Source organism: Pelodiscus sinensis, chromosome 4 (genome assembly GCF_052426305.1).
Source record: "Pelodiscus sinensis isolate ZL-2025 chromosome 4, ASM5242630v1, whole genome shotgun sequence".
Lineage (NCBI taxonomy): Eukaryota > Metazoa > Chordata > Testudines > Trionychidae > Pelodiscus > Pelodiscus sinensis.
The window spans coordinates 111597568-111612813 of record NC_143055.1 but is presented as its reverse complement, the minus strand read 5'-3'; the positions used below and the strand labels follow the sequence as shown (position 1 = coordinate 111612813).

At 41.1% G+C, this 15246-nt stretch overlaps 1 protein-coding gene across 1 annotated transcript in view; it reads left to right on the top strand.

Annotated features, from left to right (window-relative positions):
- Window positions 1–15246, top strand: part of NFKB1 (nuclear factor kappa B subunit 1) — a 100324-nt gene that overhangs the window by 33492 nt on the left and 51586 nt on the right. The window contains 3 exon segments of the mRNA XM_089778052.1: window positions 198–296; window positions 12971–13119; window positions 14215–14378. Coding sequence (XP_089634178.1) covers window positions 198–296; window positions 12971–13119; window positions 14215–14378 — 412 coding nt within the window.

The following is a 15246-nucleotide window of genomic DNA, read 5'->3' as shown; positions in this document are numbered from 1 at the left end:
TCTATTTAGTAAAATCATGTTAATATTGGGAAAAGAGATTCCTGTTGCCAGTCTTTATGTAAATGAGAATAAAAGTGTCTTTCACCCATGTAGAAGTATGTAGAGAGTGTTTTAAGAATTAGAAGCCATAACATTTCAAGTTATCAATAGTTGTTTTAAAGTAATGATTTTCAATTTTTTTTTTTAAATCTCTACAGAGGGGGTTTCGTTTCAGATATGTATGTGAAGGACCATCACATGGTGGACTTCCTGGTGCTTCTAGTGAAAAGAACAAAAAGTCATACCCTCAGGTCAAAGTAAGTTCATAATACATTAATTATTTAAAAATGTGATTGTGAGTGCCACACAAGAAACCCTTAGAAGAGTTGTTAGCACATTACCATAAATTTGTTCGAAGTTATTCAGAACTGTGTATTTCAATGCTGATTTTTAAATTCTGAGACTGTTACACAAATAAGGCACTAGCTGGTTTTTTTTGTTTTGTTTTTGGCTAGTGAAAATTCTTCCCATAAATTAAAAAGAATCTGCTGAATGTCTTTGGTCCCTCACAAACTAACCTTGTGTGTTTAAACTGGTAAGTTTTTAAGAACAGAAATTAGCACAAGGCTTCTGAAACTAATTTTTTTCCCCTAAAAAAAAAAAGAGGTCATATAATCTTTCCAGATGTTTGCTTGTACTCGCTGTGGTGGTGATGGTGATTGAAAGCACATAGTGCAGCTAGTGCCTTTGGGACCAGGTTTTTTTTTAAAAATGGATGCCTAAAGTGAAGGGTACTGCAAAGACAGATTGACTCAAACAGGAGTTGGACAAGGCTCATAATGCAGTGTTTCTCAAGCAGCTTAGTCTTTATTATTAAAAACCATCAATCAAAGAAACAAATCTATAATGTCAGGGTTGAGATTATAGCAGCACTAAAGTTAAGAAACCTCTCATCTTAAAGCTCCCTCAGCAATCACATTCTCCTTATATTGCAGGGGAAAGATATGCTATATTTTATTTAAGCTTTCTGAGCTCATGAATTATGATCCATTGACTTTAGTGAGGGAAGCATTCATTTGTTCTTCACAGAGTGGGTTCCAAGTTACCCATAGCAGTATCACTAACAAAAGTCTGTATGATTACGTCTACACTGGCATGATTTTCTGGAAATGCTTTTAACGGAAAAGTTTTCCGTTAAAAGCATTTTTGGAAAAGCGCGTCTAGATAAGCAGGACGCTTTTCCGAAAAAGCACTTTTTGCGGAAAAGCGTCCGTGGCCAATCTAGACGTGCTTTTCTGCAAAAAAGCTCCGATCGCCATTTTCGCGATCGGGACTTTTTTGCAGAAAACAGAACTATACTGTCTACACTGGCCTTTCAGGCAAAAGTCTTTCGGAAAAAGACTTTTGCCCGAACGGAAGCAGCATAGTTTTTTTGGAAAAGCACTGATGATTTTACATTAGATCATCAGTGCTTTTCCGGAAAAACTTGCCAGTGTAGACACAGCCTATTAGTATGGCTGTGTGTAATTTCTGTATCTTTCCACTAGAGATGTGCCCATTAAGAGCAAGAATTAATCGCTTTTTAACTCGTGAATTCTTTCCTCCTTCCTACTCCTTTGTGCATTAAAGATGAGCTTCTGCATTGGGCTGTGTTTGGTGTGCATTCTGTTGCCTATGCTCTGTTCATCTGCGCATTTTGGGAGAAATTAGGGTTTAGAACAATTGTATCTCCACTCTGAGTTAGAATGAGCATCAGTCAATTAATAAGCACCAAATCTTACAGCCTCAGGTGTTAGTCTGGTAAATTGGAAACCATAGTTTTGTGTAGCTGTGCAAAACTATTTTGAAAAGTTTCCAGCTCTGGCAAAGAATCAGCTCCCTTTCCCCTGCACATGATGATGGCAATGAGACAGTGAAAAATATTTCATTTGCAGGTTTAGAAATAAAATTACCTATCCCAGCAAAGGGATCTTTGAAGGCTGATTCAATGTCTCTTGATCATTGATAAGATTAACTGGTGGATTACATAGTAATATTGGATCTTGGATAGTGTCATATGCAATGGGAAGCAGCGTGTGGAAAAGATTTAGTCAGAAAACAAGCTGGAAGACAGAATGTCAAGTACTTCAGTCTTTCCCATGGGACCCATCTGGGTTTTTTTATCTGATGCAAATCACAACACAGTAATATATTGTGGAAGAGGCTGGTAAAGGAATGAAGTAAGTTCCTCCTGGCCACAGCCTGTTAGTGTCTGTATGTGATTCAAGTTGTGCCAGTGAAAAGTGTTTCACTCCTTTTCCCGTAAACATCCCTTCTGTTGTGTTAGAGGCTGCTTTCTTCTTAACTGAGCTGATCTCGATGAACCCAATTGAACATGTAGGAACAATAGTTAGTGAAAAATAAAAAGAGAGAGAGAGAGAGATCCAGAGCTCTCTGTGTACTGCTGCAATAGGTCTGAATCACTTTGGATGTGCAAAGCTATCTTAAAGTTGCTTACCTGGCCAGTGGAGGATTACCCAGTGCAGAGGAATCCCTCGGTGGTCCCTTGTGTATTTTACATCTGTGCCCACTTTTGGCTTAACCAAAAAGGCCTCATTTCATGATTACAGTGACATCGAAGGGAGATCTTATGAACTGGGAAATATGAAAATCACTGTGCCAAGTGTGTGATCAGTGCGGCTCAGGAAGGGAAGTGTTTGCATCTGCAAGCGCCTTCACCAACTCAGTACTGGGCCATCGAGGTCAGCTCAGTTATGAAGAAGAAAGCAGCCTCTAATAATCCAGTACTGACTAGCAAGATCCCCTACAACTCATTCTGGCAGCCATAAATTGCTAAGACTTAGGGAGACCCCTGCAGCTTTTCTCCCCTTCATAGATTCATTAAACTGTAGATTTCAAGGCCAGAAAAGGAGCTTTACATTAGCATAGTCAGACCTTCTGCAGAGCTTGGATCAAGTGCAAAACTTCCATCTGAGCTGGAGTACATGTTTATACTGCAAAAAAGGTATGTTTATTAACTTGGGTTATCTAATCCCCGTTAGCTAACTCAGGCTAAAACAGCTGTGAAGAGATGGTGACTTGGTTTTAAATTCTAGTTAAAGCTCAAGGTAAAATCCATTGGTGTTCCCAGGGTTCTAGTATTGTTAATCTGAGTTAAAAGCCTAATTGCCATGTCATCACTGTTTTTTTTTAACAGAAGTCAACATATCAGTTTAAGTCTATAAGAAATAGAAATCAATAAGATGTGGTAAGATTGAAGACCTGTGTGTGCGTTTGTGGCATTATAGCGTGTGGCATTTTATTTCATTTGTACTGTTATTAAGCTACTATTTGTACAACAACAGTAATAATAGCACACTGCATAGTACGTTTTCAAAGCACGGTAGAGTTGATTATTTCATTATTTGTGTGTATCTACAGTGTAGGATTTGGATATTAGACATACCTCAGTAATGTTGGATTTTAGAGCTACCTAAAGTAGGCTGGAGAGCTAATACTATCTAAAAATCTATAATAATTTTGACTTGTGTCTACTTAATACAAAGAATTTAACACAGAATAACTATGATATATAGAATTTTAGTGCTGTCATCTAAAAGCTCTTGAGCTTCATATTCATGATTACAGTTTTGTCATTTTGTGAAAAAAGGAGTCTACATAGTATGCCGATCACTGAGGCTACGTCTACACTGCAGGCTTTTGCCAGCAGAGAATATGCTAATGAAAATGTTGCATATTCTCTGCCGAGGCTTTTTGAGCAAGAGGTTTTTGCATAAAAACAAGTAGTGTAGATGGGTTTGTTTTGTGCAAAAAAAACCTCTTTTGCGCAAGATTGTCAATTTTTAGATTGTTGACTTCATACATTTGACAGGACTTTGTGTAGTTAGTTTTACTTGTTTTGTCTGAAGAACAGAAAACCATCTTTAAATAGGAAAATGTGATTGCAAACCATAAAAACTGCTGAGGAGACTCTGGGAAGCAGTTTTCAACTTAGGTTTTGAAATTCACTAGGTCTCAAGCTGTCCCTTAAATCTCTAAACAAATCTGTCTCTTAAACAGAAACATCAGATAAAATGCTGCATACTCACATTTAACTTCATCAGATTAGATGTACAGGCAGTCCCCAAGTTATGTGGATCCGACTTACGTCGGATCTCTACATACGAACGGGGCTTTTCTCGCCCTGGAGGACACGGGCGGCGGGACCGCCCAGACGCACTGCGATCCTGCCGCCCGCGTCCTCCGCGGCGAGAAAAGCTGCTCCGTGTCTCCCTGGTCTGCTGGGGGGTCCCCCCAGCAGACCAGGGAGACGTGAAGCAAAGCCGCGGAGGACGCGGGCGACGGGACCGCGGAGCATGTCAGCGGTCCCGCCGCCCGCGACTCCCTGGTTTGCTGGGGGGGGGTGCGCAGCTAGTGCGCCTCCGCCCCCCCCCCCCCCCCCCCCCGCTGAGCAGACCAGGCTTTTCTCGCTGCGTCCTCCGCGGTGAGAAAAGCCGCTCCGCGTCTCCCTGGTCTGCTGGGGGGGGGGCCCCCAGCAGACCAGGGAGACGCGGAGCAAAGCCGCAGAGAACGCGGGCGGCGAGACCACCAAGACACGCCGCGGTCCTGCCTCCCGTGTCCTCCGTGGCAAGAAAAGCGTCGTCTGCTGGGGGGGGGGGCGCACTAGCTTCGCCCCACCCCCCAGCAGACCAGGGAGACGCGGGCGGTGGGACCACCGAGACCCGCCGCCTGCGTCCTCCACAGCTTTGCTCCACGTCTCCCTGGTCTGCTGAGGGGTGGGGCGCAGCTAGTGGGCCACGTCTCCCTGGTCTGCTGGGGGATGTTTCTCGCCGACGCCTGGGGTAGAGCAGCTGGAGTGCTGCCGGGTTGGTCCCGCAGTGCCGCTCCTCAGCGCTACTGGACCAACCCAGCAGCACCCCAGCTGCTCTGCCCCAGGCGTCCCCAAGTCAGCCGCTGCTGAAACTGACCAGCGGCTGACTACAGGAAGCCCGAGGCAGAGCAGCTCTGCCTCGGGGTTCCTGTAGTCAACTGCTGATCAGTTTCAGCAGCGGCTGATTTGGGGATGCCTGGGGTAGAGCATCTGGGGTGCTGCCGGGTTGGTCCCCGCAGCGCCGAGGTGCGGCGCTGCAGGGACCTACCCGGCAGCGCCCCAGCTGCTCTGTCCCAGGCGTCCAGATTCAGCCGCTGTTAAAACTGATCAGCGGCTGATTCCAGGAAGCCCCGGGCAGAGCAGCTCTGCCTTGGGCTTCCTGTAGTCAGCCGCTGGTCAGTTTCAACAGCGGCTGAATCTGGACGCCAGTTCTGACTTACATACAAATTCAACTTAAGAACAAACCTACAGTCCCTATCTTGTACGTAACCCGGGGACTGCCTGTATTGATCGCTGCTTCCATATGGTGGATGCACAGTAAATACTGCAACTATACTTTTCTAGGGGCTTCTTATTTTCATTGTCTTTGATAATAACTGGCTTCTTCGAAGCCAAATATTTAGTAATTTCCTTGTTAAACAATAGGCTTGATTTTTTTTTTAACTGTACAGTAAAGTGATGCTTAGGTATTATTGTAACAGCTGAACTTTTTCTTCTTGACACATTTTATTTTAGTTATCTTGTTATGTTGGCACCAATCACTGTAGTATCTGAATGCTGCTAGATTTTTTGGCACTGATACATTTTGTGTAACTTTTTTAGAAATAATGTACTTAATGGCTATAATGAATGTCTGTGACTATTTTGGAGTTCTTAGTAGAAAAATTTTGTTAAGTACGTGTGGAAGTGGCCTGTTACCAGACAAAATTTAAAACCAATTGTGAAATACCATGAACAGTGTCCACAGTTCAAGAAGGATGTTGAAAGTTTGGAGAGTGGTCAGAGTAGAGCCTGGAGAATAATTGAAGGCACAGAAGGCCATTAAATAAGAAAGGCAGAGAGCTCAATCTGTTTAATTTATTATAGATAATATTGTGGAGCTATCTCTTTATTTTATAAAGGGAAGACAAAGGCTATAACAGCTGCACAGGGAACAAAACTTTGATAATGGGCTTTTCAATCTAGAAGACAATGGTATAACATGATCCAATGGCTGGAAGCTGAAGACAGACAAATTCAGACTTGAAATAAAGTACACATGCTTACCAGTGAGGGTAAAGAACCATGGGAACAACTTACTTCAAGGCATGCGGGAGATTCTTCATCACTGGCAATTTTAAAATCAAGAGAGGATGTGTTTGTAAAAGAAATGTTCTAGCTCAAAGGGGAATTAATTTGGGGAAGTCTGTAGCCTGTCTTTTGCATGAGGTCAGACCGGATGATCACGTTGCCCCCTTCTGGTTTTGTGATCTCAGAATTTATAGACTAGTAACATTTTAGAGAACTCTGGCTTCTCCCGCTATGCAGAAACAAAGACTGTGTTGAGCTAAGTAAACCATGTGAAGATTACAATCTTGATACCATAGTAGTTAAATGTTCTGCTTTCAGATGTTTTGGAAAGTCCTGAAAACCCAGGGGCTCTAGATACAGTTTCACCTGTGGTTTGAACAGCTGATATTCTGACACAAATATGGACCATGCGTTTTATTTATCATTTATATACCAGTGTAGCTATACAAGGCACTGCATAACAGTGAAAATGAATGTCTCAAAAACAGGAAATAATGTGTCCTGGAGAGTTGTTAATCATTGTCATCATCCTCATACTTGGGATAAAAGTAGCAATGTTCATTCTCAGATCATTTTGTAAATGTTAATTAATAATCCATCATGCCTCTTTGAGGTTGACAAATAAGTGTTGTTACAGCCGTATTTCAAAGGAGGAAGATGAGGCAGTGACATAGCCAATGCTATCAGTTGATTCGCTATCAAAGCGGGGGGTCATGAGTGCTAGTCCTGTATTTAGACTAAACCACATTGTCAAACTAGAGGCACTTGTATTGAATGGTACAAGTAAAGTAAGTAGCTGACAGTGGGTTATGAGAGGATTTTCACAGACACATGCTTCCTAGAACTGGCCAGCTTTTAGTTCTGAGTAGGATGGAGTGGTGTGGGAGGACACATGGCAAATGTTGCGGCTGTTCCAAGTGTAGTCAAGAAGGGTTAAAGGAAACAAAGAAAATAAGGATCAGACGTTAGAGTAGTGAAATAATAGTAAGTTCTGATTATCAGTGTCTTATCAATATAAGAAGCTGAGGTCATTTGGTCATCTGTGTACAGTAGATCCCCCGTTTAAATACTCATTGAGGATTAAGAAAGTTATAAAATCAAAAATTTCATAAAATTGAACACACCAAAAATGCGTGTGTTAGGTATTAAGTCAATAATCATGTAACCACACAAAATCTAAGGCTATGTCTAGACTGCAAGCCTCTTTCGAAAGAGGCTCTTTCGAAAGATACATTCGAAAGAGCCTCTTTCGAAAGAGAGCGTCTAGACTGCACGCGGAACTTTCGAAAAAGCGGCTTGCTTTTTCGAAAGAAAGCACCCAGTGAGTCTGGATGCTCTCTTTCGAAGAAGCCCTATTTACAGTCAAGAACGCCTTCTTTCGAAAAAGGAACTTTCGAAAGAAGGCGTTCTTCCTCGTGCAATGAGGTTTACCGCCGTCGAAAGAAGAGCCGTGTTCTTTCGATTTAATTTCGAAAGAACGCGGCTGCAGTCTAGACGCAGGTGAAGTTTTTTCGAAAAAAGGCTACTTTTTTCGAAAAAACCCCTGAGTCTGGACACAGCCTAAGTGGTTACACGATTAGTCGATAGTTTCCCCCGGGGCGGGGGCAACAGCCAGTGTGTTCTGGCCCCATTCCCAAGAAGCCCCCTGACGCCCTGCTCAGGGCAGCAGCATGGTGGAGGGGACTGCTTAATGAAGCTTTTAAGCCAACACCCCTCCCCCAAGTGCCAGCTCCTGCCTCCCCCAGCTCCAGCCTCTGGGGAGGGGCAGGCAGCTCTGATGGAGCTGGTGCTCGTGGGGAGGCAGCAAGGTGCAGGGGGAGTGTCTGTAGTTGTTAGGATTAACCAAATGGATAGGATTAACCAATAAGCCAAGGCTTATTGGTTAATCATTTACTCAACCATATGCTAATACCCCTATAAAGAACAATCTATTAGAATTCTAGGATCAACAAGCAAGGTGGACCCAGTGGTTATAAGTATCAGAGGGGTAGCCATATGAGTCTGAATCTACATAAAAAATGAGAAGTCCTATGGCACCTTATAGACTAATAGATTTATTGGCGCATAAGCTTTCGTGGGCAAGGACCCACTTCGTCAGATGCATGTATCTGATGAAGTGGGTCTTTGCCACAAAAGCTTATGCGCCAATAAATCTGTTAGGGTATGTCTACACTTGCACCCTCTTTCAAGAGAGGGATGCAAATGAAGACATTTGAAATTGTAAATGAAGCCAGGATTTAAATATCCTGCGCTTCATTTGCATATTCACGTTATGGTGCTATTTTGAAATAACAGACGCTGTTAAGACTTGGTTATTTCAAGAGAAAACCCTTCTCTCGAAGTAACCCTTATTCCTCATACAATGAGGTTTACCAGTTATTTCGAGAGAAGTGTTTCTTCTCGAAATAACCGCATTTTCACAGCCTTCAGTCTATAAGATGCTGCAGGATTTCCAGTGGGTACAGTTTACTTAGATTTTCAGACAGCCATTCACAACATCCCTCACCAAAGGCTATTAATATTAAGCAAAGTAAGCTGTCACAGAATAAGAGGGAAGATCCTCTCTTGGATTGATAACTGGTTACAAGATAGGAAACCGAATGTCTGTACTGGAACCTGTCCTATTCAACATATACATACATGATCTAGAGAAAAGAGCTAAACAGTGACGTGGCAAAATTTGCAAATGCTACAAAACTACTCAAGATACTTAAGTCCCAAGTGGACTGTGAAACGCTCCAAAAATATATTACAGACTGGGGAGCCGAAAGCCTCTGTGGGCCCTTGGGCAACGTGGGGTGGGCAGCTCCACACGCCCTCAAGGGGCAGGGCTTTAGGCGAAAGGGGTAGGACCGAGGCAACCAATCCTACATGCCACCTGGAGCATGGTGTCTCCTTCACCCAGCCACCCCAGCCCTCAGAGCCTCATGGAGCGTGTGGCGCAGTGCTTCGGCAGTGATTTAATGTGCCCATGGCTTTGGCCACTGCAGCAGTAGCAGCAGTGGTGGATGGGAGCTTTGGGAGCCTTTGAAATGCCAGGCCCTGGAGTAGATGCCCCTTTCCTTCTCCCACCCCCCGGTCACCCAGCCTGCTCACAAAACTAGATAACTGGGCAACAAAATAGCAGATGAAATTCAATGTGATAAATACAAAGTAATGCACACTGGAAAACATAATCCCGACTGTACGTATAAAATGATGGGATCTAAATTAACTGTTGCAACTCAAGAAGGAGATCTTAGCATCATTGTGGATTGTTCTTGGAAAACATCCCCTCAGTGTGCAGCAGCAGTCAAAAAAGCAAACAGAATGTTGGTCATCATTAAGAAAGGTCTAGATAAGAAGCAGAAAATATCGTATGCAAATCCATAGTGTGCCCACATCCTGAATGCTGTGTGCGGATGTGATTATCTCATCCCAGAAAAGGTATGCTGGCATTGGAAAACAATCAGAAAAAAGTAACAAAAATGATCAGGGGTATATAACAGCTTCCATAGGAAGAGAGTTTAATAGGACTGGGACTTTTCAGCATGAAAAAGATATGACTAAGAGGTAATATGACAGAACAACATAAAATCATGACTGGTTGTAGAGAAAGTAAATAAGGAAGTGTTATTTACTCTGTCTCATAACACAAGAACTAGGAGTCTCCAAATGAAATGAATAAGGGGCAGGTTTTACAAACAAAAGGAAGTATTTTTTCACACAATGCATACTCAGCATGTGGAACTCTTTGCCAGAGGATATTGTGAAGGCCAAGACTATAACAGAGTTCAGAAAGAACTAGATAAGCCCATCTAGAGCAGGCATGAGGAACCTAAGGTTCAGGGGCCAAATGTGCCCCTGGGTTGCCTGGATCCGGCCCCCCAAGGCTTAGGACCTTGCTTAGCATTGGGGAGTCCACACTGGCACTCCAGCCTCCCTGCCGTCTCCTCACAGCCTCTGGCCCCTGACTGATTTTTCTGTGGGTCAGTGGCCCCCAACCCAAAAAATGTTTCCCACTGCTGATCTAGAGGATCAGCTGGTCCATCGGTGCTATTTGCCAGAAGCTAGGAATGGGCAGGGGATGGAACACTTGATTACCTGATCTGTTTATTCCCTCTGGGACAGTGTCAGAAAACGGGATACTGGCCTAGAGGGACCTTTGGTCTGACCCAATGAGGCTGTTCTTATGTTAATCTGCAGCATGGTGCACTGCATCACTTTCTTCTTGTCTTTCCAACTGCTGGAAAGTGATTTCCAGTGCATGGGATATCAAGTTGTTCTTCATCAACAGCTTTCATTATATGTTAGAGGAGGTTTTTTCTATATGGAGGAATGGTGTGTATAATTGGACATTTTGTCTGATTGGTATTATATCCTGATTGATTAAATCTACATGATTCTGTAATGCAAATTACTTCCCCTGGGGCTCAACATGAGGAAAGATTTCTTGATAAACTGATTAGTTAATGAAGTGAAATTGTGGGAAGGATATATAAGAAACAATGGGCTTGGAGATTTTACACTCAGTGTAATTTAAGATGTAGATGACTGATAATCAGCTGATGATTACAACTTGTTACAGAAGCTAGTGAGAGATTTGTATCATATCATAGATAAAAGAAAGCCCTTATAAAATTGGTATTTAATCCATTCTTTTTAGCGTATACAACTTCTGTGGCATCACTTGTTTCTATAGCCATAAGTTTTTAATATTGTGTCAGGAAAAAAAGATGAGAGAAACTAGGGATGTGTCTACACAGGAGAGCTTAACTTGAAGTAAGCTATGCAAATTGAGCTACGTCGATTGTATAGCTTATTTCAAAATTGGGAGCATCCACACAGCACTTATTTCGAAATAGAGCACTCTTCCTATGACTTCCGTTACTCCTCGTACAATGAGGGTTACAGGAGTCAGAGTAAGAAGTCCTCCAGCTTGACAGTATTTCAACATAACTGCCTGCTGTCTAGATGCAGACTAAATTATTTTTAAATAAATAACTCTAGTTATTGCAAAGTAATGTAGGTATATAGATGTACCCTAAGAGAGAGAATTCTACAAAAATCTGCCTCAGTGGCTGTAGGAACTTTGCTTATCATGATCCTAATCCTGCAAAAATATATGCATGTGCTTCTCTTTTTTCCGCATGTGTAGTTCAGTGAGACTATGAAAGTGAGTACAAAAACATGTATATTAGTACTTTCAGGACCAGGCCTCCAGTGTGATATGGAAGGATGGGCCTGTTGTTAAGGTGCTGTCCTGAAATCCAGATTCATTTCAGTGCTCTGCTACAGATTTCCTCTGTGATTGGTTTCTCTGCAACTTAGTTCTCCATCTATAAAATGGGGACAGTGCTTCCTTGTTTTACAGGGGTGTTGTAAAGTTAAATGCATTGATTGAGAATACTAAGGTATCACTGAGTGTGTCTACACAGCAAAGTTATTTCGGGATACCAAAGGTATCCCAAAATAGCTATCCCGCGTCCTTTGAACGCATCCACTATTTCAAAATATAGCGGATGCGCTATTTCGCCATCCCTGTAAACCTCATTGTACAAAGAGTAAGAGATGGCTCAAAATAGTGCTGTATTTTGAAATTTGGCACTGTGTAGACAATGCCAAATGACAAAATAAGCTATTTTGAAATAGACTCAAAGTAAGCTGCGCAGTTTGCGTAGTGCAAACTGTGTATCTTATTTTGAATTTCAGGTGCTGTGTAGACGCGCACCCTATGGTAGTGGAAGTTATTGTAAGTGCCAAAGGCTTTATTTACACCAGTGGGGTGCATCTACATTGCAGGGCTTAACTTGAAATAATCTATGCAAATTGAGCTATGTCAATTGCGTATCTTATTTCAAAATAGCTTATTTCAAATAGCCACATTGATCAAGCTAACAACCAGCCAAATAGCCACTTGTGGACTCCACAGGTTTACACTAAAAAGAAGATTGCAGCTGCCATGATCAATCTTCCGGAGTTTGATTTAGCGAATCTATTTAAGACTTGCTAAATCAAACTCAGAGGGAACCTCTGCCAGTGTCCAGTACTCCTCCTTTCGTGAGGAGTATGCTGCTGTCGGCCTCCTGCTGTGGCAGCACCACCAAGCTCGGCTTAAGATAAGCCAACTTCAGCTACATATTCTATGTAGCTGGAGTTGCATATCTTAAGCAGAGCTGCCAGATCTAGTGTAGAGATGGCCTAAAATAGATGCAGTTCTTTGAATTAGTGTACAAAACTTTCTTGTGAACATAGAGTGAACTCTGTGCTAAGTGTATATAAAGCCTTTGCCAAAAGGGATTTTTGGAATGAGAACACAGGATTGTTAAGAAAACAATTCGGTCTTTTTAATTGTTAAGAAAACAGTTCAGTCTTTTTAATTGCACTTTTACATTCAGCAAAACACTGTGTTTTCTTAACATTAAACACATACTATTTACTTGAACTTCTTAACAAGCATTACTGTCTACTGAGAATGCAGTCTATTGGAATTTAACCTACTTAGTACAAAAGGCCAATGTGAAATATTTGCTTATTTATTTCTGAAAAACAGGAAGAAGTGCCTCTTAAACTTTTTTCTCATTATTTTTGTTTTCCATTACTGTTATTTGCATGTTGAGTTTAATTTATTTTTGTTGTATTTAATTTGGAAAAAAAATCAGTTAGTGAATGGAATTGATAAGACTCCACTATTCGGTGACCTGGCACAATCATTTTCTCTTGTTTATAAAGAAACAAATGGAAACTTACATGCAGTATTCAGATTTGTTTGTGCTCAGATATTAAAGTGACAGAAAATGCCTTTATGATAATGATTTGATTTTTTTTAATATTTCTTGCGTTTGTTTACAGATCTTCAATTATGTTGGGCCAGCTAAAGTAATTGTCCAGTTAGTCACTTATGGAAAATCTGTCCACCTGCATGCCCACAGTTTGGTGGGTAAATATTGTGAGGAAGGAGTATGCACAGTTAATGCAGGACCTAAGGATATGGTGGTAGGGTGAGTATACTGATATATCTGTCAAAGCTAGTTGGCAAAGAATTGAGTATAAAAACTGTAACTGGTGAAACAAAAATTGTAGGGGTAAACTATTAAATGGAGCACTCGTTCTTCACTTTCTGCTCAGTACTTTGCTCACACGTTAACATGGAAAAATAAATATGGTCTTGGTATATCTCGGGTTAGAAAACACTGTTGTGTCGTAGTTAGAGGGTATATTCTGGAATGATTAAAATCTGGAAAAAAATAAAGAAATTTAAGCAATAATTTTAATGTGATTTTGGAGAACTGAAAACATGTCCCTGCCATATGCAATGTAGATTTGTACTATGAGTTTATTCAAAGATATATTTAGAACTGCTCAAAAAATGGGGATGGTAGAAATTTTTCTTGACCTTTTGTTTCAGTTTTCATCAGTGTTCCATTTTCATGGATATTTGCCAACCATATCTTATAAGAATATATCACAGATGAAAAAAATTAAGAAAATAGAAGTTAGTATAATGGAAATTAATACAAATATAAACATAAGAACAATTAAATAACTAAAACTGTTTAACCGACAAAGATTATACTAGAATAACATTCTGGTCATGGTTTAAAAGAGATACTCAGGCTTATGTCTGATTTCAGATGTGAATCAGGTTTCAAGGTGTCTGTTAGTTGTAAAAAAACAACAAATGGTCTGGTAGCAGTTTATAGACTAACAAAACATGTAGATGGTTTTAGTCTATAAAGTGCTACCAGACTATTTGTTGGTTTTTTTCCTATATCAGACTAACTCGGCTACCCCCTGAAGCTTCTGTTAGTTGTAAGTTTTTCTCTCATGCGCTCCTGAATGTCTTTCTTGGTGAACATATAGAGGTATGAAAAGTAGAAAGGGACTGCTTTTGAATGCTAAAACTTTTTGATGTTAAAGTCCAAGGTACTAATTTGAATTTAAAAGTTGTTTTCTCTGAAATAATCCTTTGGTATGTTTCCTATTGACTTCAGTGGACTTTGGATCAACCCCGAGTAATGATGGTAACAGGGAGAGAGTGTGGGCAGCTTCTGCATGATGAACTAAGAAAATATTTCTCCACTCCTATTGTGTAGGTTTCCAAACCTAGGGATACTTCATGTCACAAAAAAGAAAGTGTTTGAAACTCTGGAAGCACGAATGACAGATGCCTGTAAAAAAGGATACAATCCTGGGCTCCTAGTGCATCCTGAACTCAACTATATACAAGCTGAAGGTGGTGGAGAGAGACAGCTAACAGGTGGGTAGGATACTATCCATTCGATTTTTGAGGATCTTGAGAACATGTGTTGTTGTTGATAGCAGATTTTGCTTCAAGTAACAAACATGCTTGGCCAAGATGGTGACTAAGTATGCTCTATAGAGGTAGTCTGCCCCAAGCCGTGTGTTTTGAGAGGTCCTTTGCTTTGAGGATCTCCATTTTTGTAATGCATGCAGAACCAAACAACAGTTTCTCCTCGTCTCCTATGACATCTTACAGCTGTACAGGAATCCCACCAACATTGCTGCCATCCTCATCCCTTGTTTAGAAGGTTGGGAAATTGAGTCATTTTGTATTATTGTGGATAGCTTATTGGATCCTTTTAGTGGTGGTGAGCAGAATCGATATCTGTCTGTGGAAGAACATATCTCTGATCCCTGTTTTACACGTGTACCTTCAAAGCCTTGGGCCAGCATTCTCCCAGAGAGTTAGAGAAGGACCAAGGAACCAATCCAGTCCTGACTACATCACAGCCAGAAGTTAAAGAACACTTACTTATTTTACTGCTGTTTAGTGCCAGCTTCTAAATGTGATGATTGCTTAATTAACGGTGCTATCTGATATTGTCTTCCTTTATCATATTTCCACTCATTGTAAGCTCTGCAGGGCTGGGACAGTGCGTGGGTTTTTTGTTTTTTTATGTTTGCAATGTACCAGGCACAATTTTGGATGCACCACAAATAATAATATACAGTCAACAAATTGCATGTTATTCCACTTATTACGAGTGCAGTATGCAGTAAATTACATTTTTATAATGTTCCAAATAAAAATAAGGATTGATACTCATGGTTTTTAAAAAAAATACAAAGCAGCTTTTATCAGGTTTTTTTTTTTTTTTTTTAGA